Raw genomic sequence first — 24825 nt, 5'->3', positions numbered from 1 at the left:
TAGCAGTAAACTCTTAATCTATTTTAAGCATTTTTTCATTTTATAAAATTTACCTATAATTCAAATGATTTATTAAAATTATTGAAATAGATAATTTGTTGAAATATTTTATAGAATTGTTTGATTTCTATAAAGCTGCGTCTACACTTGCTACTTTATTAGTTGGGGATTTTTACTTGCATCACTCATACTTAATACAAAGAAATTTACAACTACGATTTTATGCAATTGCGTATGGGTGGGCAATAATGATATTATACATGTAAAAAGAACCAGATAATTATGTCTCGAGCGCGCGTAAACCGATGTCTCCGAAACCTCCCGATTGGGACATTTTGCTATAAGCCACTCATCGCCGTTACCGGTTACGTGTGTTATAAGGCAACGTTAAAGTATCACTGGTGACAGTCAAAATCGAAAATTTACAATTAATGCATCATACATAAATAATATTTAGCGCAAAAAATAAAGTTATTTTAGATTATCTTCCCTTAACAATAAACAATAACGTACTTAACAGATCACATACAGAAAAATACCTAGGCTTACTTTTAGATGAGAAACTTAGTTGGAAACCTCATGTAGAGAATATTAAAAATAAATTAATTTCATTGGCTGGTATTACGTAGAATGGCTCATTGTATCCCACATAAGATACGACTAATTATATACAACACATTAGTGAAATCTAAACTAGATTATATAAATGAAATTTGGGGCTGTGCCCTAAAAGCTAACCTTAAAGTTTTACAGATCGCCCAAAACAAATTAATTAAAGTATTATTCAACTATGAAAAACGACACACACTCCCTTATTATACCAATAAACTAAACTTTTTTAACCTGAAACAAACATACACACATAGCATATGCGTCTTAATTTAAAAAAAATGTCCGGGGACATTCATATCAAAATATCGTTTACACAAAGAATGTACACGCATAGCTTAAGGAACACAAACAAAATCAGACAGCCTAGACCCCGTACAAAATTTGGCAAAAGAAACATTCTTTTCGACGGAGTAACTTTATTCAATAATTTGCCTCCTGATATAAAAATTATTCGAGCATTTCAATCGCCTGCCTTTAAATCAAAGTTAAAAAGTTTTAATTCTAAAAAAAAACACATTTAAAAAAACACACACACACACACGCATCTACACGTACACATATAAAACACGTACAAACACACATACAACACCAAAAACATTATTAAGGAATAGGAAAAAAAATCTATTATTATTATTATTTTATTATTATTATTTTTTATTATTTTTGTTGAAATGTTGCCGTATGATAAAGAATTATGATGCTTAAATAAATTAAACACAAGGCATTTTATACCACTTGTAAATACTGAAAAATAGTATATATTACATTTTTTTTCTCTAGCGTCATATCCAATAAAAGAATAAAAATATATATAATAATATATACTTATTGTTAATGTAGGTTATATTTATGTTAATTAAAAAACAAACCAAGTCATTTAATTTATTCATATTTAACAATAAGTATATTCTTTTTCTTTGTCATTAATAAAAGATAAAATTTTTGTAGTGGCATTTAACACATCTTTGGAAAAGTTTGAAATGTTATAGTTTTCGTGTTGATATATTTCTCCAAATTTAGTAGCATAGGAGTAATTAAGTAAGTTTTCAATTTTACCTAGTTCTACAATACTCCCCTTTCCTGCTGGTCCATCATCTAGTCTACTAAAATTGAAATTATTGTTAATACCATGATTCGATCCCAAAGGACTAATTGATTTTCTCAATGAAGATTTAATGTTTGTTACGCTAGAAACAAGCTGAATTTTATTTGAATACTGTTTTGAAGGTTGAGTTAATTTCATTTTTACAAGACATTTGGAGTTAGAACTGTTTTCTGATGTAATTCTATCACTTAATTCTTCGAGTTGTCCGTTTATAATGTCTGTTACATCTGTTTTCTTTTCGAGTTCAGATATAGATTTATAAGTTTTTTCTTCTATTTTATTTAATAAAACATCATCTTCTTGTGGTTGTTTCATTATCTCGTCTTCATCATAAAATTGCTTTATCCTTTTTAACACCTTTTTAATGTCATTTTCTTTTGTAATATTTGGACAGTCGTATGATTTTTGAATTTCTATTTTTCCTCTGTAAAAATAGTCTAGTGGAAGAGAATAACCACGCGCTACCAATTCTGCTGCACTTCTGTACCGTGGTAATGATATAGGTTGTCGATAAATGCATTCGAATTTTCCAGTTGAAGCTTTTGGGTTTTTTGCATAGTCAATTACAACTACAAAGAAGAATCGTTTATTATGAGGCTAAAGTTAATAGAATATCATATATAATGTATAACCTACTACTTCAAAAAAGGAAAGGAATGATCGTATCAAATATCAATTAAAAACGAATCTCAAAACTATTGATATACCGGAATGCTATTGCTTATCTTTGATCAATATATTCACCTTTTATTATATCTGATACTACTGCAGGACAGATTTTAGCTGTAACTTGAGTAGTATTACGTAAATCAGGACAAGAATTGATTTCTATTAGCCAAGGGTTGTATTCTTTATCTAAAATAAAGTCACAGCCGTATAGTTCAAAACGGTTTTTGCTCACTGATAATGAATCTTGACAGCTTAACATTATGCCTATAATCGACTTCTTCATTCCTGGATAAATAACATTTTGCCAAACATCATCTTTGCCGATTTTGGCCAAGTAGCATTTATATTTGTCCAAGTCCCACATATTATTTGTAGGTAATTCTTTATTACGTTGTTTGCAATTTGTGTAATTTCTTTGGACAGCATTGTTAGTCAGATGGATAGATTCATGGTAGTTTCTCAAGCTATATTTTTGAGAGCTAAACTTCAAATAACATTCGGTGTACATCCAAATAATTAAAGGATATGTGCTCGTTACAAGATAGTATTGTCTAATGTCGAATTTTGTTTCGTGTATGAGTAACGGTTCTTCTGGAATATAAAGTGTGCTTATAAAAATGATTATAATATAAAAAAAAAAGCTGTGACAAAAGTTGTTTAGTTTAGTTAAAAAGTGTATCTAATATTTACCAATATATTTTTGGATTACGTATTTTGCGTTCGCTTTATTCAACAAGTTCATAATTACTCCTAATTTTGAGGCCATTCGTATACCTCTGCCTCTTGAACAATAGGCTGGTTTTATTATCCAAATATTGTGACAACCTTCGCAGGTCAATTGTGGACGGTACCTATATATTTCTTTGAGCAAAAACTTAGCATAGCTTAAATATAAGGACAACTTATTTTCTTTGTCCATTTGAAAAACTTCTTCTTTTGCTATAATGCTGTAGTATTTTTTTAAGAAAGAATGCCACTGCCCAGCACTTACAGATGCTATAGATTGATCAATATCTTTGTTCTGTTTACGAAAAATATACTCTTTACATCGATTTAAAGCAAAAACAATTACGTTCATAGAAATTTTACCAGAAGCAACAAAAACAGGTCGTTCATTAGCAGCCATAGATAATATCCATTTTAACAAGCTCGTACAAGTCGTAATTTTATAATCTTTAACAAAACCTTCTATTTCACCACTGTCACAAGTATTATAAGTACGTGGACCGATAACCTCTGCCACGTCTTCAATATGAAACCAATAATTTCTCTTCAATGAGGAGCACAATCCTTGTTTCGATGTCCATATGGCATCTATTTCCAATTTGTTAATCATTGTATTACAGTCTTTCATAATAATAGAGGAAGAACAACGTCGTTCATCTCTTGTGCGCCAAATAAAATTTGGATTATGTTTTTCTACTAAATTGGACAAAAGTAATCTCTCAAGCTCGCTCTGTATTTTAGTTTTACTTGAAAAACTTCCATTTCGTATTTTAGATAAATTCATTCGATTAGATGGAATTTTTTCCACCCAACTTCTAGCCAATAAGGCTTCTCGCACAGCGTTGCAATTCCCGTATATAGAAAATATTTTCTTTTGTTTTATAGCCTCCGCTGCTTTGTTTTTTAGTTTTCTGTATCTGGTGGATTTGCTTTGACAACTACATATTATGTAACTCTTTTCTTTAGAAGACAATCCTTTGGGTAAATTAATATTTCGGTCCGCCATTAAATTTAACTTTTTTCTTTCGCGTACTGATTTATACATAAATTTGCCAAATGGTGATAAGAGTCTTTCAACTCCTGCTTTATCATAATTTTGTTTCTGCAAGAAAATGAATTCTTGGGATGAAATATAAACTTTAAGTCATGTTATTAGAAATGAATGTATGCACAAATATTAATAGGCTTGTTGCCTTACCAGATCAAGTATGTTACTAGCAAAATACTTGTTCTGATTAAGGTAACCACGTTTACACTGAGACGATGAAATAGTAGTAGAGTAACCATAAAATTTCTTCCTCCTTCTTAAAGTCCATGTACTCACTTTTTTCCTATGGAATACTTTCTTCTTTCTCATTGGCATGGTTATAAGCTATCGGTTTTAATTTCGAACTCGGATGCATCATCAAAAAACTAAAATGTTATAAACAGTCACGAAAAAATAAAATATAGCGACAAGTATCTTCAAAATGTTTGTTGATAAGGTTTTTTAAGAAATGTGGTAATCGAAATCTTCAAATATTTTATGTCCAATTGGTGTAATGTAAAATGAGTATATTAATTTCAGCGTCGCATTAGGCGTATTATCTTGTCTGCTTGGTACCTGCTTAAATGCTTATCTAAATTAGTAAATGAAATAATTATTATATTTATTTATATAGCTACCTTTTTATGAAATGAAACACGTTACTTTTATTTATGGACTCATTATTATTTTTTTGTATTAATTTCTTGAATGAAATATTTACATTTTTATTAAAAATTTGAAAGATGTCAATTGATTAAAAAAATTTTAAAATAAAAAGGTCAATTGACAGTAATTCGTGTCTTGTAAACGTCGGAAGTCGGGAAAAAATTCAAAGGACGGGGTGCATCTGAAATTAAGAAAATAATTTCACTCAATTTTAAAAACTATAATTTAATTTTTGACATAAAATTTGTAAACTTAAACAAGAAACGGATAATCAACAGCTTATAATTTTAATTTAATCTTATATAATGTAAACAATGATTTTGTTAACAGGCACAACTATGTTGCAGTTTTACTTTTTAAATATATGGACACTTTGAGGATCGTCATTAAGCGGTGTAACAGTTACCCGATAGGGTGTATAAATTGAAGTACAACTTTTAGAAAACGATATGGATTTCTTAACTCTACTTTCATCGCGTAGTTTACAAATACTTCTACCGATAGCGCTCAACTTTTTAATAGTATTTGTTTTATCAACATAACTACGAGAGCTTAACGGTTCCAATAGAGGCTTATAATTTGAATTAACGTTTCCAGATTTAGTTTTTCGTATGATTGGGACTACGGTTTCAGTTCGTGATGATATTTTATTTTGAACGGATATTGTGGATCTGAGAATACTAGCCGTCTCCCTTTCCCATTCGACTGGGTCTATGTAACATCGCTTATTACCAACCGACCTGTCAATTTTAGGTTTGTCAGCTTTGCTTGCCGATTCTGTCCGATATTTACCGTTGTGGTTATTAGAAAGGTTATCTTCTGGACGGCAACAGGAATGAGGTACAACTCGACGCTTAGATTCTGCGTTTTTTTCGCGTCTTCCTCGATGTGTCCTAAAAGAGAGCGCGGATGTTTTACGCCTTTTATTACAGTTTTTTAGGGTTTGACTCGATTTAACGACAGTTACAGCTTGGCGTACCGTAAGTGAATCCTTGGGGCCCAGTAATAGACCATCTCTGTTCATAGGTAAAGCGTCATATGGGTTTAACCACGTTAGAAAGTCTGTTATTATAGGGCCACTATATTCTGATGGAATCGGTTGATCGGCATCAACAATTATATCACCGGAGGGTATGCGGGGTGCTATAGGAGTGATGCTTCTATGTTCGTGCTTCCGTTCTTTTGGCTTTTTAATAATTCGCTTTCCGTTTATACATAATGATAAGCCGAGATAAGCCGGCGCCTTTGGAATAACTTGCTTGTAAGCTAACTCAAAGGTTCCCGTATCAGCCTCTGGATTAGAACGTTTGTCTAGTACGACTGTAAATAAAACAAAAAAATATATATTGAATATAACACAAGGTAATTATTTTGCCAATAAATAGTCATATACTTTAAATTGTTCAACATATATTACATATGTTATACCTTTTATTACATCTTCAAGGCACTGGGGACATAATCTTGCAGTAACAGATGTAGTCGGCGCCAAATCAGGACTGGAATTAATCTCAATAAGCCAAGGAGTGAAATCTTCCGTCAACATGAAGTCGGCTCCATATAATTCGAAACTATTCTGTCTTTTGTCCATCGTCTCTTGGCTCGCTAACATAGCCCCAATGAGACACTGCTTCATTCCTGGATATATTTTTGAATCCCACATTTCGTATTTTCCTATCTGTCTTCAAAATGTTCATACATTATTAGTTTTACTTTATAATCCTTTTTAAATCCATAAATATTACACTTCATATTTACCTAAGATAAGCTTTGAAAGTGTGGCAATCCCACATATTTTCGTCGGGCAGTGCTTTGTCACGATCGCCATTATTCTTGTACTTAGTTTGAACAGCGTTATTCGTAAGATGTACAGACTCGTGATAGTTTGACAAACTGAATATTTGGGAACTAAACCGCAAGTAACTGTCTCTATAAAAATATTATTAACATTAAAATGTCTTATCGACAATCCATATTGATAAATAGATTAGTTGCTTACTTGTATAACCAGATCGTTAGTGGTTGACAATTAGTGATAAGGAACCATTGTCGAATATCAAATTTAGTGTCGTAAATGATTAATGGATTTTCTGAAAAAAAAAATTTAAATGAATATTCGTTACCTTTTAATTAATAATTGATTTATGAATAATGGTGTCGTTAAATTTTATTTTGTTGATGATTATTACAAAATCTACCGATGTATTTTTGCACGACGTATCTCGTCTTCTGAGCAGGAATATTGATAAGGCCTATAATGTCTTTGATATTATTCATAAGTTGGATGCCTTTACCGCGGCACTTGTTACCGGGCTTTACGATCCAAATATTGAAAACCCCGTCAATATCTATCTGAGGCCAAAATTTTGTCATTGTAGTTAAGACCTTACTCGCCTTTCGTTCTAATTGACTGAAAAATAAATACTTTCATGCGATTACGAAAATCCACTCACCGAATTCTTAATCAAATGTAATAAATAACACACTAATCATATTATCCCATCGATCACCTGTAGTAAAAATAATGCAAACCAATGCTAAATAAGCTATAGTAAATAAGTACGAATATAGTAATTTAATTTCGTATTTTTCATTTAATTTTTAGCTTTTAAATAACTTAAGTGATAAGCGTGACGTTAATTTTATTTGTGTATTAAGATAGATGATGACAGACATCAAGCCTCACCCAATACTTGTATTTTTGTCTTCTAAAAATTTGGCATTTTCATGTACCAAGAGATAATGATGCGTAAGAAATTGATCCCATTCATGTTCCCATATGTGTTGTGTTTGATCGTCTGTGTCGTCAATATCTTTATGAGTATAGAATGAAATATGTTCATTCAATCGGGAAATTGCAAATTCAATAGAAGTAAATGGAACTTTTCCGTTGTTTTTCACTAGATCTTGTTCCTTATGTACTTGCAGCGTATTGGATAGCCATTTTAAAATGCTTATACAAGCTGTTATTCTAAAGTCATCAATGAATTCTTCTAGACTATCTGAATTATGAATATTATAACATCGTGGAAACTTAGTTTGTGCTACTCCAGGTTCAGTGTACCAATGCATTTGAGTTAATGAAGTGGTTAAACCTTCTTTAGTAGTAAAAACAGATCTGCAAAATCTGATAAACGAAGACAAAACAAGTTTATTAATAAGTTGATCTTTTCGTGTGGAAAAAATTAATTTAATATTAATATAGGTACCTGCTTATTACAACCTCTTTATTGCTTAGTAGCCAATCATATTTATCTCTTTTAGATGTCCAAAGAAAATCAACGGAATGATGCTCCATAAATTTGTAAAGAATCATTCTCTCTACCTTAGACAGTTCTTTTCCAGACACTTTCTTCGGATCTACGGTTGGAGGTGGATGACGTACCTTGAATGTATTAAATTTTTAAAAGGACGTCAATAAATATAGAGATGTCTTTTTGTACTGTGCCTGATTTAAGTATCTTTCAATGTACTTATAACATTGAGTGTACTTTGTATTTATTGAAATTTGATCTACGTTCTTGCTTGAAAATTGCTTCATTTAATAGCGTCAAGAAATTTTATCTACGCAATTTTTTTAAATTGTGCAAATAACGTATGCTTTATTAGCTTATTCTAAGGAGTAACATATAGGTAATTATACCTTATGTGATTCGTATTTTTCGATCCAGCCTCTTTCGATGAGCGCTCGACGCACCGCAGGAAATCCACCGCCTTTTATCATAAACACTTTTCGTTCCCTCATCGCCGTATCCGCAATCTTTTTGAGTTCATTCCATCTTTCATTGCTTACCCAACTCTTGTATTGTTTCAGTTGGTCAATTGAAGATGAAGTTTCTAATGGTAAAAGCAAAAAAATATTCAATATATTTATAAAATAATATTCATTTCTTATTTTTTATGAATTCAAGCAAATGCACTAATGTATTCAACATTGCTAAGCAAAAATTTTAAAGCTGTTAAAGCTGGACAACGAAATTAAATTAAATTTATTTTTTAACTATATTTGACTGATTGAATTTATGGAAAAATAAAAATATATACACTTTTTATATTCTTTTACATTACAAATGTTTAGACAACTTTGTTAGACACACCTGGTCCATGTTCAGATTTGGAGAAGGAGACTGCACTAGATGGCCGTAATTCTTTTTTCGCTAAGCTTTCTTTATGGAGCTTAGAGTCTGAAGCAGTCTCTTCCAAATCCATAGTTATAGCCATGAGAAATGCTTACAGTATACTAATATCCTGTAAATAAAAACGCTAGATACTACCACCATTTTTTTAATTTATTTCATTGAAGCGTGCAATCCATTCACGGGTCTGTGATAAACTGGTAACTACAACAGATTACACCAGCAGGTAGTGCAATAACCTAGTTTAATTTAACCTACTTTGAGAATCCCTCGATATCATCAAGGTATCAACGGCGCTCATCCGCGCCTGGCACAGTATCATTGACGTCATAAGCACAATCCGTCCTTCATAAAGCCTATAGAATGAATACGGAAATCAAGAACTCAAATTATCCTTACCCGTCGTAATAATAAAGGTATTTCAGAATTATGTCAAGCTAACATTTACAATGATTTTGAATAATATACGATTTTCATGTAATTTTGTAACTATAAATTTTTTCTCATGTTACAAGCCGTTACGTTATAATGGCTTTGTCATTTTGTCATCTAATGTTATTAAATACGTCACTGGATATTTTTTGGCAGTTTATGAATATTTTCATTTAAAAACACAATGTTATTGTCAAATTGTATATAGCACATAGTATATAATTCGATAATGCGTTTTTTATTTGCTTTTTTTTTCATAGTGGTTACTTAATAAAGAAGTCAAGTTAACTTCGATATATTTTAAAATTGAGTTCGTAAAAGTTTTTTTTTTATAGAATAGGACGGCGGATGAGTATATGGGCCACCTGATGGTAAGTGGTCACCAACGCCCTTAGACATTGACATTGTAAGAAATATCAACCATCGCTAACATAGCCAATGCGCCACCAACCTTGGGACCTAAGATTTTATGCCCCTTGTGCTTGTAATTACCCTTCAAACCGAAACACAACAAAACCAAGTACTGCTGTTTTGCGGTAGAATATCTGATGAGTGAGTGGTACCTACCCAGATGAGTTTGCACAAAGCCTTACCACCAGCTTAAAATGAATAAGTTCATTCAATAGGTATTATATATTATAGAATAGCTATATATTATATATAATAGTGTATATATACAAATTAGTTTTAAATAACTCCATTAAAAACTTTATTTCAGTTTTAAGAGATAGATACTATTATACTATGTACCGCCTCTCTAAAGTTTCAATTACATCAGTATTTGTACAAACCTATTTACAATCATTTACATTTAACGTCACAAACATAAAATTGGCATATACTTTGTAGGTATTAAAAGTAATTGATTGAACCATCATTGTCTAAAATATTACTATTTGATAAAATTTAGAATATTTATAGATTAGGTTGCTGACGCGTGAAAGCTTACCGCATAGTACCCACCGCCAACGATTAATAGGAGACGTGCGTATTGTTAAATTAAAGAGACATCAATTGCATACATTAAACCTCATAAAATATAGTCCATTCTCATGGAGCTGTAAAAAGTAAATGTTATAAGTTTAAGTTGCATTAAAGTATTAGGAGCGCGGAGCGTTTGCAAATATGGTAGATACCTACACACCCTGAGAAGACACGAAAATGACAAACATAAAAATCCATTATAATTAGATCGATAGAAATTAGAAAGAGTGCTTAATTTGCTTCATTTAATGACTGTTTGCAACCTGTAAAAAATATAAATCTGCTTATATTATTTTATTACTTATATTAAATAAAACTTAATTACTTCCATTCTTCTTTGATTAATAATGATAATGATTGTATATTCTTTTTACTTTTTATACAACATAATTTGACGATATTTTCATTAAAACATTTAATATATTTGAATAAGTGTACATATTTTTTTTTAAAACATAATTCGGTTATAATAAATTAATTTCGATTTTGATAAAATACAAACAAGATTTTTCAATAATAGTGAACAGCTTGCTTTAATACATTAGTAACTTCACAGTTAGTTTGTTAAGTTGCCGAACGTGTACGTTTTTGACAGCGAGTTAAGTTTTAAGGATTGCCTGTACTGTCTATGACATGAAAGCAAGATGGCGAGTTCATCTCCGGTTGATTGTTCGTTCCGTGTTACTTCAACACACATTTGATGACATTTTTTATTCGTTTTCTATTTCGTAATGGGCTGGTATTCTTGATATTAACAAAAATAACAGTAGTGTTATAGTGAAATTAACATTAAAATTTTGTAAATATTTTATAATTGAATGTGCATCTATCCCACCTGAGGAATGTTGGTTTTTTTTCAGTGATTTGTGATTCGGTCAGGTGTTTTCATTTTAGATATAAAATTTTGTTCTTGCGCAGTGAGTGAAGTTACCGAGTTCAGATGTATTTGTGTCGTGGGGATGTTAGATGTCGGGACTGTCTTCAATGTTGGGAAACAAAAGCTTGAACTATTTGTTTTGATAGACCGTGATAAAGTTAATTAAGAAGGTCGGACGAAGATATAGCCCCGGCCAAAGTGATGGCCTTCAGTGAGGTGAGTGTCACTTAATATACTTTTAAAATAGAAAATACATATTATAATTTTAATAACAACATCTGAAAAGTAATATGCAAACAAAGTAAAGAAAAATATTTTCAAGTTAGAATTATATTGTTAAGAGATAGTGTCATTCAAGTCACTGAGCAAGATATTCAGTGAAGTGTAGCTGTATAATATCAGTTTTTATATCTATATTCAGGTATGTGTATTTATTTAAGTTATTATCTACATAAATCCTCTTAAGAATGTGTCACACAAACTGATTATTTTCTATAAATGTTATATCAATATCAGACAAAATGATAAATTTATTACTACTTTATGAAGTACTTACAACTCTTAGCATATTTTTAATAATAAATATTTTACTTTTTTTAAATATAATAATCTTCACACATTTTTATTATAATTTTTTAATATGACTAAGCTATTAAAATTGTGTTAAAAAACAATTACACATATTTTGCATTACAGTTTTACTAAATTAATATAAGAATATATTCATAATTTATATTTTGTGTCATACTCTATAACTGATTACAAAAAATACAAATATTTATATTTAAAAAAGAAAATTTTGATTTACTCAACTACCATGACTTCTATAAATATTTTATAAATGAACTATAAAAGTCAAATCAAGTATATTATAATTTAATTAGTATTGCATGAGAAGATTTTGGTATACTAATAGGTATTCTATGAGGAATATGAAGATATTATATTATGCAATATTTTTTCTATAATTATCCTAATGTTAATTAATGTTTTAATGAATAACTTAAAATACTAATAATATATATTGCTTTAATATTATTTCAATATATTTTTATATATATAACTTTTTACCTATATTCATGTTGTTGATTAACTTTTATCTTACCACACCAGGAAATTATTTATACTTAAAAATCTGTTATTAAAATTATTTCCTACTTATGTACTTATTTTATACGTTTTTATATTTACAAACATGTACTACATGATTTAAATCACTTGTTAAAGATTTTGTTTTAAAATTATTTAAATTTATAATAAAATTATTGAATAACAAAGTCTTAGATTAAAATTTTATTTATTTCGAAGTTATATTGCTTTGTAAAATTATACTTATCATTGATTCTAATATACACTTCCTGCTTTTAAATAAGTAAATAAATGTTTTAAATATTGAAATTTTAAATGATATCCTTTTTTAGACATGTGCTCCTAAATATTTTTACAAGAACTAAATTTTATAACATAATCAAGCTGCACTAAAATAAATTTCTGGTTAAGTCAAAATAGTCTTTATTTCTTTCATTTATCAGCATTTTTTTATATTGGCAACATTTTTTATATCTCATACAAACTAGTTATAAATTATTTATATAACAATGTAATGTATAACTAGTGTAATATTGTAACTTTAAATCAGCTACGTAATTTCAAAATGTGGTGTTTGATGTATTCCCACGGCTCGATTGTTATTCCGCAGCAGAAGAGAGCGTGCGTGCGTGGCCAGCGAGGTGCCCGATATCGCTCGTGAGACCACGCTGTTACGTTTTCGGAGGTCAAACTGTACCGTAACGAGTTTATTAAATGCATAGTAGTTGACCATGTTTGTAGCTTTCAATGTTACAATGCTGAATTCTGATTCAAGCTGCCTGAGATCGTGGCGCATACGATAGCCTCTGGTTTATCAGTTTTATTCTATTTTTATGTAGCGAACATCGTTTGCTTAACTGCTGCTGTACTGCTAGGTTCCCGCCTAGCAGTACGAAAGTCGCAAATTCGATGCAGATCTTGGACTATCGTAGTATTCTCTCTCCTAATACAAGTTTAATGTAAGCTACATTGATGGTATAATAAAATTTTATGTTACATCTTCAAAAGCAAGTTAATAAGGCTGTATGATAAAAAAACGACACAGAAATAAAAAAATGAATAGTTCGAATATGAATACTGACTAGAGTTTCATCTATTTGGCTCATAGTTTCCATGTTGACCCCCCGATCGCACTCATATGACAACAAACGTAGCTATGGTGTCGTAACAAGTCTCATGTGGTCTTTTTTAAACAATGATACTATGTAGATTGTTGCGATAAATGCTTCCTCGCTTAAAAACAGTACATTTTAATGCAATTCTGAGTATTAAAATTAAGTTCTTATAAAATATAACGGTACTAATTGTTGTTCAAATTATTGATTTTTGTCTAATTTTAGAAGTGCAAAAAAATAAGCCTCATACATCACATGCATGTTTTCGTTTAATATTTATATTAAGTTATAAGATCTTATTACGTCAATTATGTTATATAAATTTAGTGGTAAGAAGTAACGTCGATATTATTATTATTATAAATAATAATAATAATTTATTTTATCAAACGTTTCTACAGATAATATTATAATCAACGGTTAAAGGCTTACCGTGAAATTAATTGTGAAAAAGCCTAATAGAATCGAACACTCCCGTCAGTCATCGTGTCGATTTGAGTAAATCGCAGTTGGCAGTCGTGCGCGCAGGGTCGTTGACCCGGAATTATCAACAATCAAACTACAGCCCTCCAATTTTATGGAAAAACTGCTGCATTATAACTGGCTTACGTTTTTTGTTATATTATATTTTGTAGAAATTCAATACGGCACTTTAAAACAAGTACATTTTTTTATTTTCATGTTTTTTCTAGTTAATTTTCAATGTAAAGCTAATTTCAAATGTTGGATTATTTCCAAAGCAACGTTAGTAGTTTAGTTACATTGTAGTGTTTGTCGTATATAGTAAACACCTGCCCGAGCCAGACATACTTTTGTTTGACTTTTCTGGACCGAAATTCCGAGCTTATTTGATTCTCGTTTATGTTTATACAAGACAATACAAAACGGAAATTAAAAACGAATACTTTGAAATATATTCGTAATAAAAATGTTTCAGTTGTATACTTGCACCTAAATACTAAAATTTCATCATAAATTAGCTTATTGATTTCCAAATATGATTATCGCACCCATGTTCTTATTTAATTTATGTGATCATTAAGTAGAATTAAAAAAAAAAAAAAAAACTATTATTTTATATTAATGTTTTGCGCATTGCATTTTTATAAAATATATTATATTATACAGCATACTAATATAGTTTCTAGTAATACTGTTTTCAAATCTCAATATTATTAATTTCAATTATATATATTAGAATTTTCATATCCCTAGTCATTATAAGTAAATGCGAAAGGGTAATCGAATAATTATGATGAGCTATATAATGTCACTATTTATGGCAGTCGACCACAATAAAATCAAGATTTGACCTCGCTGTTCCATGATTCATATGAACTATTGGGCCCGTGGGTGAAAGGTGGAGTACAGTACTGTTTGTTCGCTCGCGTGATCTCGGTAACTATATACTACGGCTATAAAAAAAATTTAGCTGTTATTTTAAGAAATATGTATTGTACGAATACAATGGTTTTACAATTATATACTTTTTCGGCTGACGAAGAGTAGACCTTTGCCTACGGACTGTAATTTTGAGTGATATTAATTATGCTTTCCATTGTCAATGTTCCGCTAATCGTGAGACCTATTTTTTCTCTTGTTTCTTTAATAAATACTACTGTAACAAGCTTTTTAACCCGTAACAATTCAATAGAAAGATCTACACCATCTTGAGTTTGAATGGTTTCCATTCAGACAAGTCACTTCATCAGAATGTATGTAAAATATAACAATCTTTGACTAATGCTTCTATTGAACAATAGATATAAATATCAACGTATTATATTTTAATGGAAGATATTATACATAAATGCATATGTATTTGCACATATATTTGTGCTTATATCTGTTCCCATAGGTAGTTTGACAATCGAGAGTGTGTACTGCCAACTTCTAACTATAAACTCCGGGGTGCTACTAAGAATTTGATTACAGAAAATCCAATAAATAACATTAGCCGGGATTTGATAGGTGTCTGCGATATCAGGCATATTATGAAAACAATAATAAATAATGTCCTCCAGACCGATTTCGGCCACGGCGGCCAATCTCAAGAGAGATTAGCCAACTACGCAGGAGATATTATTGTGCACAAGTGTGTGCGCAAACACAGGTGCACTCTCTATTCCTTAACTCTCATAATCCGATGGGACGGCAATCCGATACAACCGGAAAGAGTTCAGGCGCAGGAGCAACGGCTTTACGTGCTTTCCGAGGCACGGGAGTGTTCACACTTCCAACTTCCAGACTCCGGGTTGCTTCTGAGAATTTTTCTGACAGAAAAACCCAATAACTTTTTAATGGCCCGACCTGGGAATTGAACCCCGGGTCTGCGGCCTTATATCAAGCCACTAGTCCAACGAGCCAGTCAAACAATATAGCGACAATGACGTTAAAATGTGTGCTCGTTATATTTTGAATGAATTATGATTGCTTAGTAGGGTGTCACATAATATTTTGTAGTACGTGATTAACTTTATTCTTAATATGTATGTGTAACATAAAAAATCGAAATGCTTGAAAATTTTTTCAAGTATTCATATTTTTATAATTGAAACACTTGTACATATTAGACCAAACAGAGCGGAACATTCGTTTTATTCGTTTTTTTTTATCGCAGACCGAAAAGGCAAATGTGAGGACATGAAATAAAAGGAAATTAATGAAATAAAAATAAGTACAAAAATATCAACTCGTACAGAAAAAACAATATGAATTGTAAGTTACTCTGACACTCAACATAAATATTCCGCACACAGAACTATCTGCTGCGCAATAAAAACTTAAATTAAAAAATTCTCTTTTCCAATTTCTCAATGCAATTTTTTTTTTTTGTTTAAATTAACTTTATTTGCAAATAGTTTGTTACTATATTTGAAAAGGTCAATAACATTGTTATTCTGAAAAAAAAAGTGTTGTCATGAAAAACAAAAAAGGCAATTTACGATGAAACACGGTTGCATAATAACGTTTATTACCCTGACGTCCCCACCGGTCGCCCTACTTACCGATCATTTAACAAGTCACCACTTTATTATGAAGTATTGCTGGATAAAATATACGGTAGCATTAAAATACTTTAAGCTTGCGAGTACAGTTTTAATAAAAACAATATGTTATATAAATATTTGCAATATTCTTGCTTACTTCCAACTTATGTATGATCCAACATATGTTCGAAATTCGAATTCAGAAATAAAGTAGAATGAGTTATTCATAAGGCACATACGATATAACTGAACTACTCAATAGCAACTGTTTTGAGATCTTAAATATATTTTTTTAATTTTGAAAGGGTTTTTACACAGCTTACGATATTTTAAAATATGTAAAAAAAACGATATCATGATATCAACAAACCGCGGGTTGTGTCAATAATATTATTCTTAACAATGTTTTTTTAAAAAATAAATAAATAGAATCTACGTACAATAACATATAACAGTTTTGTTATTCATAAGTTAAATGGTCGTGTCACATACGTATATGTGTTATTTTTAAGTCGGGGGGTCACTCATCAATATTCACGATTGATAGAAGGCCCTTATTAACTCTATCACATTAATTAACAATATAGCTTTTAGAGGCGGTTAATTATTTGCTATATATACATATTTTAATAAATCCTCTATAATTTTAATAAGTTATAAATAATGTTAAATATTTCATATTTTTATCGTAAGTATGCTGATGTATTCCTTATTGATTTTTATTTTTAACGGAGATTAGCCAACTGTGCTGGAGATAAATTGAATCGTAGACGTGTGTGCTCAACACAAACGAACCCCTTTTCCTCTTAGTCCCGTGGGGCAGTAATCCGACGCGATCGCAGAGTTCTAGCACAGAACTATCTGCTTTACTTGCTTGTCGAATTACAAACAAACATCTATAGTAATATTATAAAATTGTCTGTCTGTAAGGTTTTCAAAGGTAATAAACCATTGAACCATTGATTTTGGTAAAATTCGTATAAAGCAAGCTTGAATCCCAAGGAAGGATAGGTCAGGAGCCCAGGACTTGAGCTTATATGTGAACCAATAAAAATACACGAAGAAGAGATCATTTTCTTGTATTGTAGATTATTAGTTTCTGGTGTCACGTTGAGTAAAAATATATATTCGTTTCATTAATTAAAGCTACGAATAGAAACGAGTTTATACTTTTTTATTTAAATTAAAGTTTTATAATTTAAATTGTTCATATATATGTTACATATCATTTCCGCATCACTACAAATGTAGTACACTAATAGTAGGAAATTAATTCCATATTGTTGTGCTTAATAAAATATGTCAAAATAAGACAGTAGATAAATATGATCAGCAATAGAATTAAACAATGATTATTATTGGTACGCAAAGTACAACTGAGTTAAGAACAATGCTTATTTTAATTTAACAAACATAAGATAATCAGCATTCGAGATTGTATAACGTTCTGACGTCATATGCAGAACAATAAGAAATTGCGGCGGCCAAGTTGAAAAAGTTGCAAGTGATTGGCCAAGAGACAATAACAATTCCGCAATGTAAGTGCGATAGAGGTTATTAGTTGAAAGTCCGAATGGTACAAGCAATAAACGTAAACGAATGTTACCGTTGCTTTAATCTCAATAATAAAGCGAAACCTAATTGATTCAATTGATATAATTGTACATGTTCGATGTTAATTTCTTCTAGGTCTGCGATTGGTTTCAAAAAATAACGGTTCAATTTATAAACTAATTGTTTAAATTATATGTATATATATTATAGGCATTAGAGCTCCGGGCGTGAACATTCTTTAGTAAATAAGTTTAATATTTCTGCTAGATCGTTCTAGGTACTATATGGCAATAAATATTCACGAAGTAACCAGCTAACTAGTTCCTAATGATAAGAAGCCGCATCACATCTCATCTATCATGTTGTGATTACGTTTTTTTATATCAGTTTCTGTTTTTCAATCACGCGCAGAACAAGTTCTAATAAATATGGTTTGTGGAGTTTTTACTCATAGTCGTTTTGTTCGACTACATTTACTATTATTTAGAAAATTATAACGGCATGTACAAATGATTGTAATTTTAAACACGAATTACATAGCGCAGTAGTTCAAATTGTATCGATTTAACTTTAGCTGTACTTGCATATAATTAAAGTCGATCAATTCATTGAATTAATTGAATTTACTTGTACTGCCCTTGGTCTTAGTTCTCATTGCTCACCTCTAACGTAGCACTGCGATGATATATAATTCTTTGTTTTAATACGAATTATAAACAATTTATTTACTATTACAATAATTAAATATAAAAAAAAAACACATAAAACCTTCGTAATTATTTTAAATAAGAATTTTACTAATCAAAATGTTCGTAGTGTACTATAGCTTTCTGAATCTCGTTCGCCTTGCAAGTAGGTTACTAGGGTCAAAAGTTGAAGACGATGCAATGTATTTCGTCACGATCGTGGGTATGTGTTACCTTTACTTATTTATACATCAAACGACTGTAATTCATGCTAATTGAGTGTGTCGCAATGACCTTGGTTTCTTGTGCATGTTGCATAGCGTGTCTTCTCGACATTGCATTGGTTATGTAAAATGCAGTTCATTAGTATTGCAGCTACTTACTGTACATAATTACGAGTCAAACTAAGATAACTGCTACCTGCTTATCGCAAAGTTTAATAGTCATGGTCTGCGTTCCCAAGCTACGTAACGTCATAAGTAAATCGAGATTTCTCCTGAATTATGATTTTTTCCATAGTTTATAATGATACGTAAGTCGTTTCTTGTAATTGTATTATAAGTGCACTCGTCACAAAAGTATAAATGAAGAATTTTTTAATCATTATTATCATTACTATGAATCTACCATCGCCTGGCTATTTCTATCCAATATCGAATATTGTAAACATTTTTAAATGTTTGATAAGGAAACAGCTGAGTTCTTTTGCCGGTTCTTATTAAGACTGTGTAATTCCTTTTCCGAACCTTTGGTAGTTCTATTGCTTCGACAAGCAATAAGAAATTGCAAAATCTTGTATTTTAATTTGATGTTGTGAGACAGACGTCAAAAAGGTAATTAACGTCATAAATAGATAACATTTACATTAAGAAATCGTTGGTTCGAAACGTCGTAAAGGTTAAATTTACTGCTAAACGAACATATCTGAAAAGTTGATTATAAATAAGAGACTAAAAACTAAATAACATAGACTTAAATTATTATTGCCGCTTAACCTAACCGCATTAACACCGCTGTATCATTAATTCAGATTGCGTTCCTAATATCGTGTGTCCGATGTTGCGTGACCGTTCGAGTTAGCGACCACTTTCCAAAATTACGCTCATTCTACTGCCGCTGTTCACGTTTAGCTGTCGTACGTCTTTTTTATCATAAGCTACAATTGTTTGGATACCATATAAAATCTATGATATTGAGAGATAATCGTTTTTATACTGCAGTTCATGCTCACCCTAAACATGCATTGTCACTGGATGTGAACCAACATGTAAAATATAAGTCCGTTAGATAAGGGGAAGTGGTTCCAACTCTGCTTGCAATATTTGACCTGAACAAACTAACGAAAATTGCGAGATAAATAAAAGTATATAATAAGCAACCAACCCGCATTGGAGCAGCATGGTGGAATAAGCTCCAAACCTTCTCCTCAAAAGGGAGAGGAGGCCTTCGCCCAGCAGTGGGACATTAACAGGCTGTTACTATATATATTACTATATAATAAGATCAAGATTTGTTTTTTTTTTAAATTCATTAAACGCTATTTTGTTAAAGCATTTTAAGTCTCACCTCTCGACCTAGTATCCTAAAATCAAAGATATAAATAGCGACTATAATTATAGAGGCAATTTTCTCAAACGTGTTCTAATGTTCTTGTCCTCGCTTATTACTTATGGAGATGTCATGTCTGCATGTTAACTGCTGTATATCATGTAATTTGCATTTCTGATAGTGTTGTCATACATAGCTTGACGCGGTAGTCGCCTTATAAACTTTTAAGACTCGTATCGTCTTTTAGATTACAAGGTAAATAAAGTAAAAAAATGTCGTGTTTATCATTTGTCTTATCTATATATAAAAGTAAAGAAAAAACTGTTCAGTAACTTTTTGTATAATTCAAAATTTCAGTGTCTCATACTTGAATCTTTAGAAAAATATGTATATTTATAGACTTATTATAATTACAAGTTTTATTCTACGATCAACGAAATAAAAACATTTTAAATAATCTAGAAGTTTTAAGAGTGAGACAAAACGTTATATTAATGTACATGCTATATGGATATACACCGCGAGGATTGACACAGTTTCGTGTAAGTTAAATTCCTATAATGCATTAAGCCAACTTGGATAAAGTAGTCGCGACGACACGGCGGAGAAGGAAATGCTGTCTATTTCATTGGAATGTTACACAGAAATAAAAATATGCATTCAGGTCGCGTTCTTGTTTATTTTTGAACGGACATCTACGTGGTTTACTTTTTTAAAACATCTTATGTAACAAACTTTAAATAATAAAAGAAGGATATAACTATCAATTGAATTTTCATTTTCGTGGGTTCGTGTGTTCGTTCAATTCGTGTGTTTTTTTTTTTGTTATTAAATTATGTGAAAAGTTCTTCGTAGATACATTCTCAGTTGCATAATTTGTTTGATTAACACCAAGAACATGGTAACGACAACTATTTTCTAACACCTTCGTAATTAGATACGGTGTGAATGTTATTTCCGGGTAAGCCTCATGAACTCTCATATTCTGAAGTGGCTGGCACTTATGGAACAATGTCTGCTACTATATTGTTTATATTTATTGACAATTTATGTAGATCGATAAATATTAATAAATAGGACATTTATTTTTTATTATTATTAAAATTTATTATTATTAAAAAGCCGAGATGGCCTAGTGGTAAGAACGCGTGAATGTTAACCGATGATCGTGGGTTCAAACCTGGGCAAGCACCACTGAATTTTCATGTGCTTAATTTGTGTTTATAATTCATCTCGTGCTTTAACGGTGAAGGAAAACATCGTGAGGAAACCTGCATGTGTCTAATTTCATTGAAATTCTGCCACATGTGTATTCTACCAACCCGCATTGGAGCAGCGTGGTGGAATAAGCTCCAAACCTTCTCCTCAAAAAGGGAGAGGAGGCCTTAGCCCAGCAGTGGGACATTAAGAGGCTGTTACTGTACTGTATTATATGTCTGTGATTGTATACACTGTGTCTGTGTCATCGTTTAATTAATAAATAGTTATGTTTATGTGATACAAGCAGCTTCGAATATTTATACAGTTTATTTTATCTACCGAGCTGTCAGTAAACAGACGTTACTGAATGATGTTGTAAATGTTAGTAAAAAGTTATCGATAGTCAAACATGTCAATGTAACAAAATAGACAGCTCGACATTTTCTCATGACTTCCAAGTTTTTTTTTATGTTATAGGTGTTGTTATAGGTTGGACGAGCAAATAGCCCACCTGATGTTAAGTGATCACCATTGCTCATAGACATTAGCGATGTAGGAAATATTAACTATTCTTTACATCGCTAATGCACCACCAACCTTGGGAACGAAGATAATATGTCCCTTGTGCCTTTAGTTACACTGGCTCACTTAACCTTCAAACCGGATTGCAACAATAGTATTGCTGCTTAGCGGTAAAATAACTAATGAGTGGGTGGTACCTACCCCGACGGGCTTGCACAAAGCCCCATCACCAAGTATTGTGTATTATGTAATAAAATGCCTCGAAAATGGTTGTCGTTTTTAAAATAGAAATCATAATTTATATTCATATGCATAGATATCATTAAAATAAATTCTAATTTAATTCGTATGAGATACATTAATCTCAACTATTTGCATACCAGACAGATTTGTTACGCGAAGTGCGCGAGAATTTTATGTTATGCTTCAATGAATACTTTGCACTAGCACACTCGGCGTGTTGTAAAGCGCTTTTATTTTGATATAGCTTTGCAAATCAAATCACGGAATGAAGAGAAGTTTTTTACTTTATATTCAAATGAACCAAATTTAATCTGACGATGCATTTTTTTAAATACGAATAAATACAAAATATACACAGACCTTATAACACGACAAAGTTTTTAGATATATTATTTTTTGTGACGTAAGAAAATAAATCAATGCAACTTTCAACGGATGAGATATGATGGTTATTTAATATAAGTTCGTATCGTTTCATAAAATATCTTTCACGCGATTCTAAAGTATGTACTTCAGTTGCATAAGTCATAATTTTTTCAGAGACCGTTAAAATAGCGTTCCCGTATGTGCTGTCTGTCGCAACTGTTCGTTTAAAAGTATTCAGAATTGTATTTCCACGTTAAACGTCGTTTTATATAATACAATAATGTAAGCGATTGCTGAATATATTCAAAAATTTAAGATAATAATTGTGAAAAAAATTTAAGATAGTAATTGTATAATTAGGTACCTACCTAAGTGGAAAACTTTTCTCGGTTGACCAAATTTTCAAACGAATTTTCTTTACTTTGAGTTCAATTTTAAAATACATCAACATCGAATAGTGTTGGCCCATCGATTTTCTCATTCTAGTTTCAGGTGGAAATAGCTCTTTTCGGACCATTGCATCGGCGCTCGCTGCACAAGTCTGTTTAGATCAAATAAATCGAGTGCTTTTAAATAAGATGCCGCTAGACTGTAAACATTTTATTGGATTTCTTCTCGCCTTTGGTGGAATTGCGTTTGTGTCTTTTAACGATAATCGGATTTATAGTTATTTTGTTTTCTTATTTTCGTTTAATCAATTTTTTACTCTTAAGTTTTCAGTAATTTTTTTCAGACTTCACGATTAGTTTTCTATTATTTCTCGTATATAATCTTATTCTTATTTATTATTATATCATAAATATTATTGAGACGTTAATTCATTTACGAATGAGTAGCCAATTCTAAAACTAATATCGTGTATTTGCAACATTCACGAGCTAGGTTTTGTTTTCACGTTAAAACCTGTGTAGTACGTTGTCGGTCGGATATTGCGCTCTTATAGCATCGTCGCGTTCGCTTAATGCGTTTCCGATGTGACGCAAATGGTATGTTTTGTATATCTACAACTACAGTAGTAAAAAGTACCAGGTGCCAATAGTGGTCCAACTAACCAATTACATGTATTCTCGTTTATATTCACTTGACTCGTTTAGGTCATATCCTAAATATGGCTTATGAAACACAATAGAACTAAAATAAGAATTTAGGTATTTTTTAATAGTTCTTATTTCAATGTTCTTAGTTTCATTTAATATAGTTGAAATTGAATCCAATTGTTTTCTTTTAAAAAACTTTTTTTAGAATGCAATTTCTTTGTTGTCCCAATAGACTAGTTGTGTAGTGAACAGGGAAACCTCAACCACATCGATAAATTTTGGGTCCACTGCGATGAGAGGATTTATGTTACCACCAACGATGAGGTTAAGTGCTATAGCGTCAACTGAATTGTGTCTACCTTGAAATATTATAGCACAATATAAACTAAATTGCTTATTCATTTAACACTTAGAATCAGATATCGACTAGATTGATATAATTTCTTTTTAACATCAAGCCAGCACTAACTTCTTTAATTATAATCTAATTGAATTACGAACCCAGATGACACAGAGATTGGAACACGTATATCTTAACCGACGATTGCGGATTCAAACTTGGAATTCATTCCTCAAAATTTTCATTTTTTGCTTATAATTCATCTTGTGAAAGTGGTGGTGAAAGAAAATATCATTAGGAAACCAGCATGTATCGGATGAAAATCTGCCACATATGTTTTCACCAACCCGCGTTGGAGCAGTCTAGTGGAATATGTCCTAAAGTTTCCTTTTAAAAGGAGAAGAGGCCTTAGCCCAGCATTGGCACATTTACTTTTTTGTTTATACTATTTTTATCTTTTTTTTCTCAGAGGTCGATTACTATGATTAAACTTTTTATCTTTTCTTACTTACGTCTTGCACACCTGTTGTTTACATTTAAATGCACAATCGTTGCCTATTCAAGATCCGCTTGATTCAGTTTTCAATGATGTCATTTTTCCTACTGCACTTTTTTGTAGTAATGTCTAAAAATGACAGAAAGTAACGGTCGTAAATGATAATGTATGTAAGTCACGTCATCCAATGTCAAACTGTTATAACAATGTGTGCCATCACCGAAGAAGAATAGGCTACACAGTCCAGAACAGTTTGCATTCAGATCACGGCTTAGAGGACGGTGACTCCTCAAGACAGTTCACCCGGCTGCCATGGCCGTCGCGGATTGCACGTAGAATACAAATGTCAGATATTGTACGTCTTAACTAAGTCGTTCACCGTCGCGGGCCAGCGAAAATGTTGTA

The 24825-nt window shown here is 31.2% G+C and overlaps 3 protein-coding genes across 8 annotated transcripts in view; 1 reads left to right on the top strand and 2 right to left on the bottom strand.

Annotated features, from left to right (window-relative positions):
* Positions 1 to 1458: 1458 nt before the first annotated feature.
* Positions 1459 to 4805, bottom strand: LOC126781356 (tubulin glycylase 3A-like). The gene is made up of 5 exons (XM_050506306.1): positions 4778 to 4805; positions 4437 to 4525; positions 3077 to 4214; positions 2462 to 2977; positions 1459 to 2286 (listed from the first exon to the last, which is right to left on the bottom strand). Exons 2-5 carry the CDS (start codon positions 4473 to 4475, stop codon positions 1505 to 1507), a joined length of 2475 nt encoding a protein of 824 aa, XP_050362263.1. The 5' UTR covers positions 4476 to 4525; positions 4778 to 4805; the 3' UTR covers positions 1459 to 1504.
* A 61-nt stretch (positions 4806 to 4866) lies between these two features.
* On the bottom strand, positions 4867 to 9478 carry LOC126781355 (tubulin glycylase 3A-like). Of its 4 annotated transcripts, XR_007670625.1 has the most exons (12): positions 9341 to 9478; positions 8903 to 9053; positions 8449 to 8642; positions 8015 to 8190; positions 7492 to 7932; positions 7004 to 7215; positions 6805 to 6895; positions 6564 to 6734; positions 6234 to 6487; positions 5785 to 6125; positions 5598 to 5698; positions 4867 to 4986 (listed from the first exon to the last, which is right to left on the bottom strand). XR_007670625.1 is itself a non-coding variant. In XM_050506304.1 (11 exons), exons 2-11 carry the CDS (start codon positions 9024 to 9026, stop codon positions 4919 to 4921), a joined length of 2259 nt encoding a protein of 752 aa, XP_050362261.1. In that variant the 5' UTR covers positions 9027 to 9053; positions 9341 to 9478; the 3' UTR covers positions 4867 to 4918. The 4 variants fall into 4 exon arrangements, 3 of the variants coding, with proteins under 3 accessions (XP_050362261.1, XP_050362260.1, XP_050362262.1); XM_050506304.1 differs by having other exon boundaries at positions 5598 to 6125; XM_050506305.1 differs by lacking the exon at positions 4867 to 4986 and having other exon boundaries at positions 5563 to 5698.
* Positions 9479 to 10995: 1517 nt separating this feature from the next.
* The window catches only part of LOC126781366 (serine/threonine-protein kinase 26), an 84735-nt gene continuing 70905 nt past the window's right edge, over positions 10996 to 24825 (top strand). For all 3 annotated transcript variants that reach the window (XM_050506322.1, XM_050506321.1, XM_050506323.1), the window contains exon 1: positions 10996 to 11450. In XM_050506322.1, coding sequence (XP_050362279.1) covers positions 11436 to 11450 — 15 coding nt within the window. In that variant the 5' untranslated portion in view covers positions 10996 to 11435. The remainder of the gene's footprint in view (positions 11451 to 24825) is intronic.

The sequence above is a fragment of the Nymphalis io genome, chromosome 3 (genome assembly GCF_905147045.1).
Source record: "Nymphalis io chromosome 3, ilAglIoxx1.1, whole genome shotgun sequence".
In the NCBI taxonomy this organism is placed as follows: Eukaryota; Metazoa; Arthropoda; class Insecta; order Lepidoptera; family Nymphalidae; genus Nymphalis; species Nymphalis io.
This window is presented reverse-complemented; position numbering and strand designations above follow the sequence as displayed.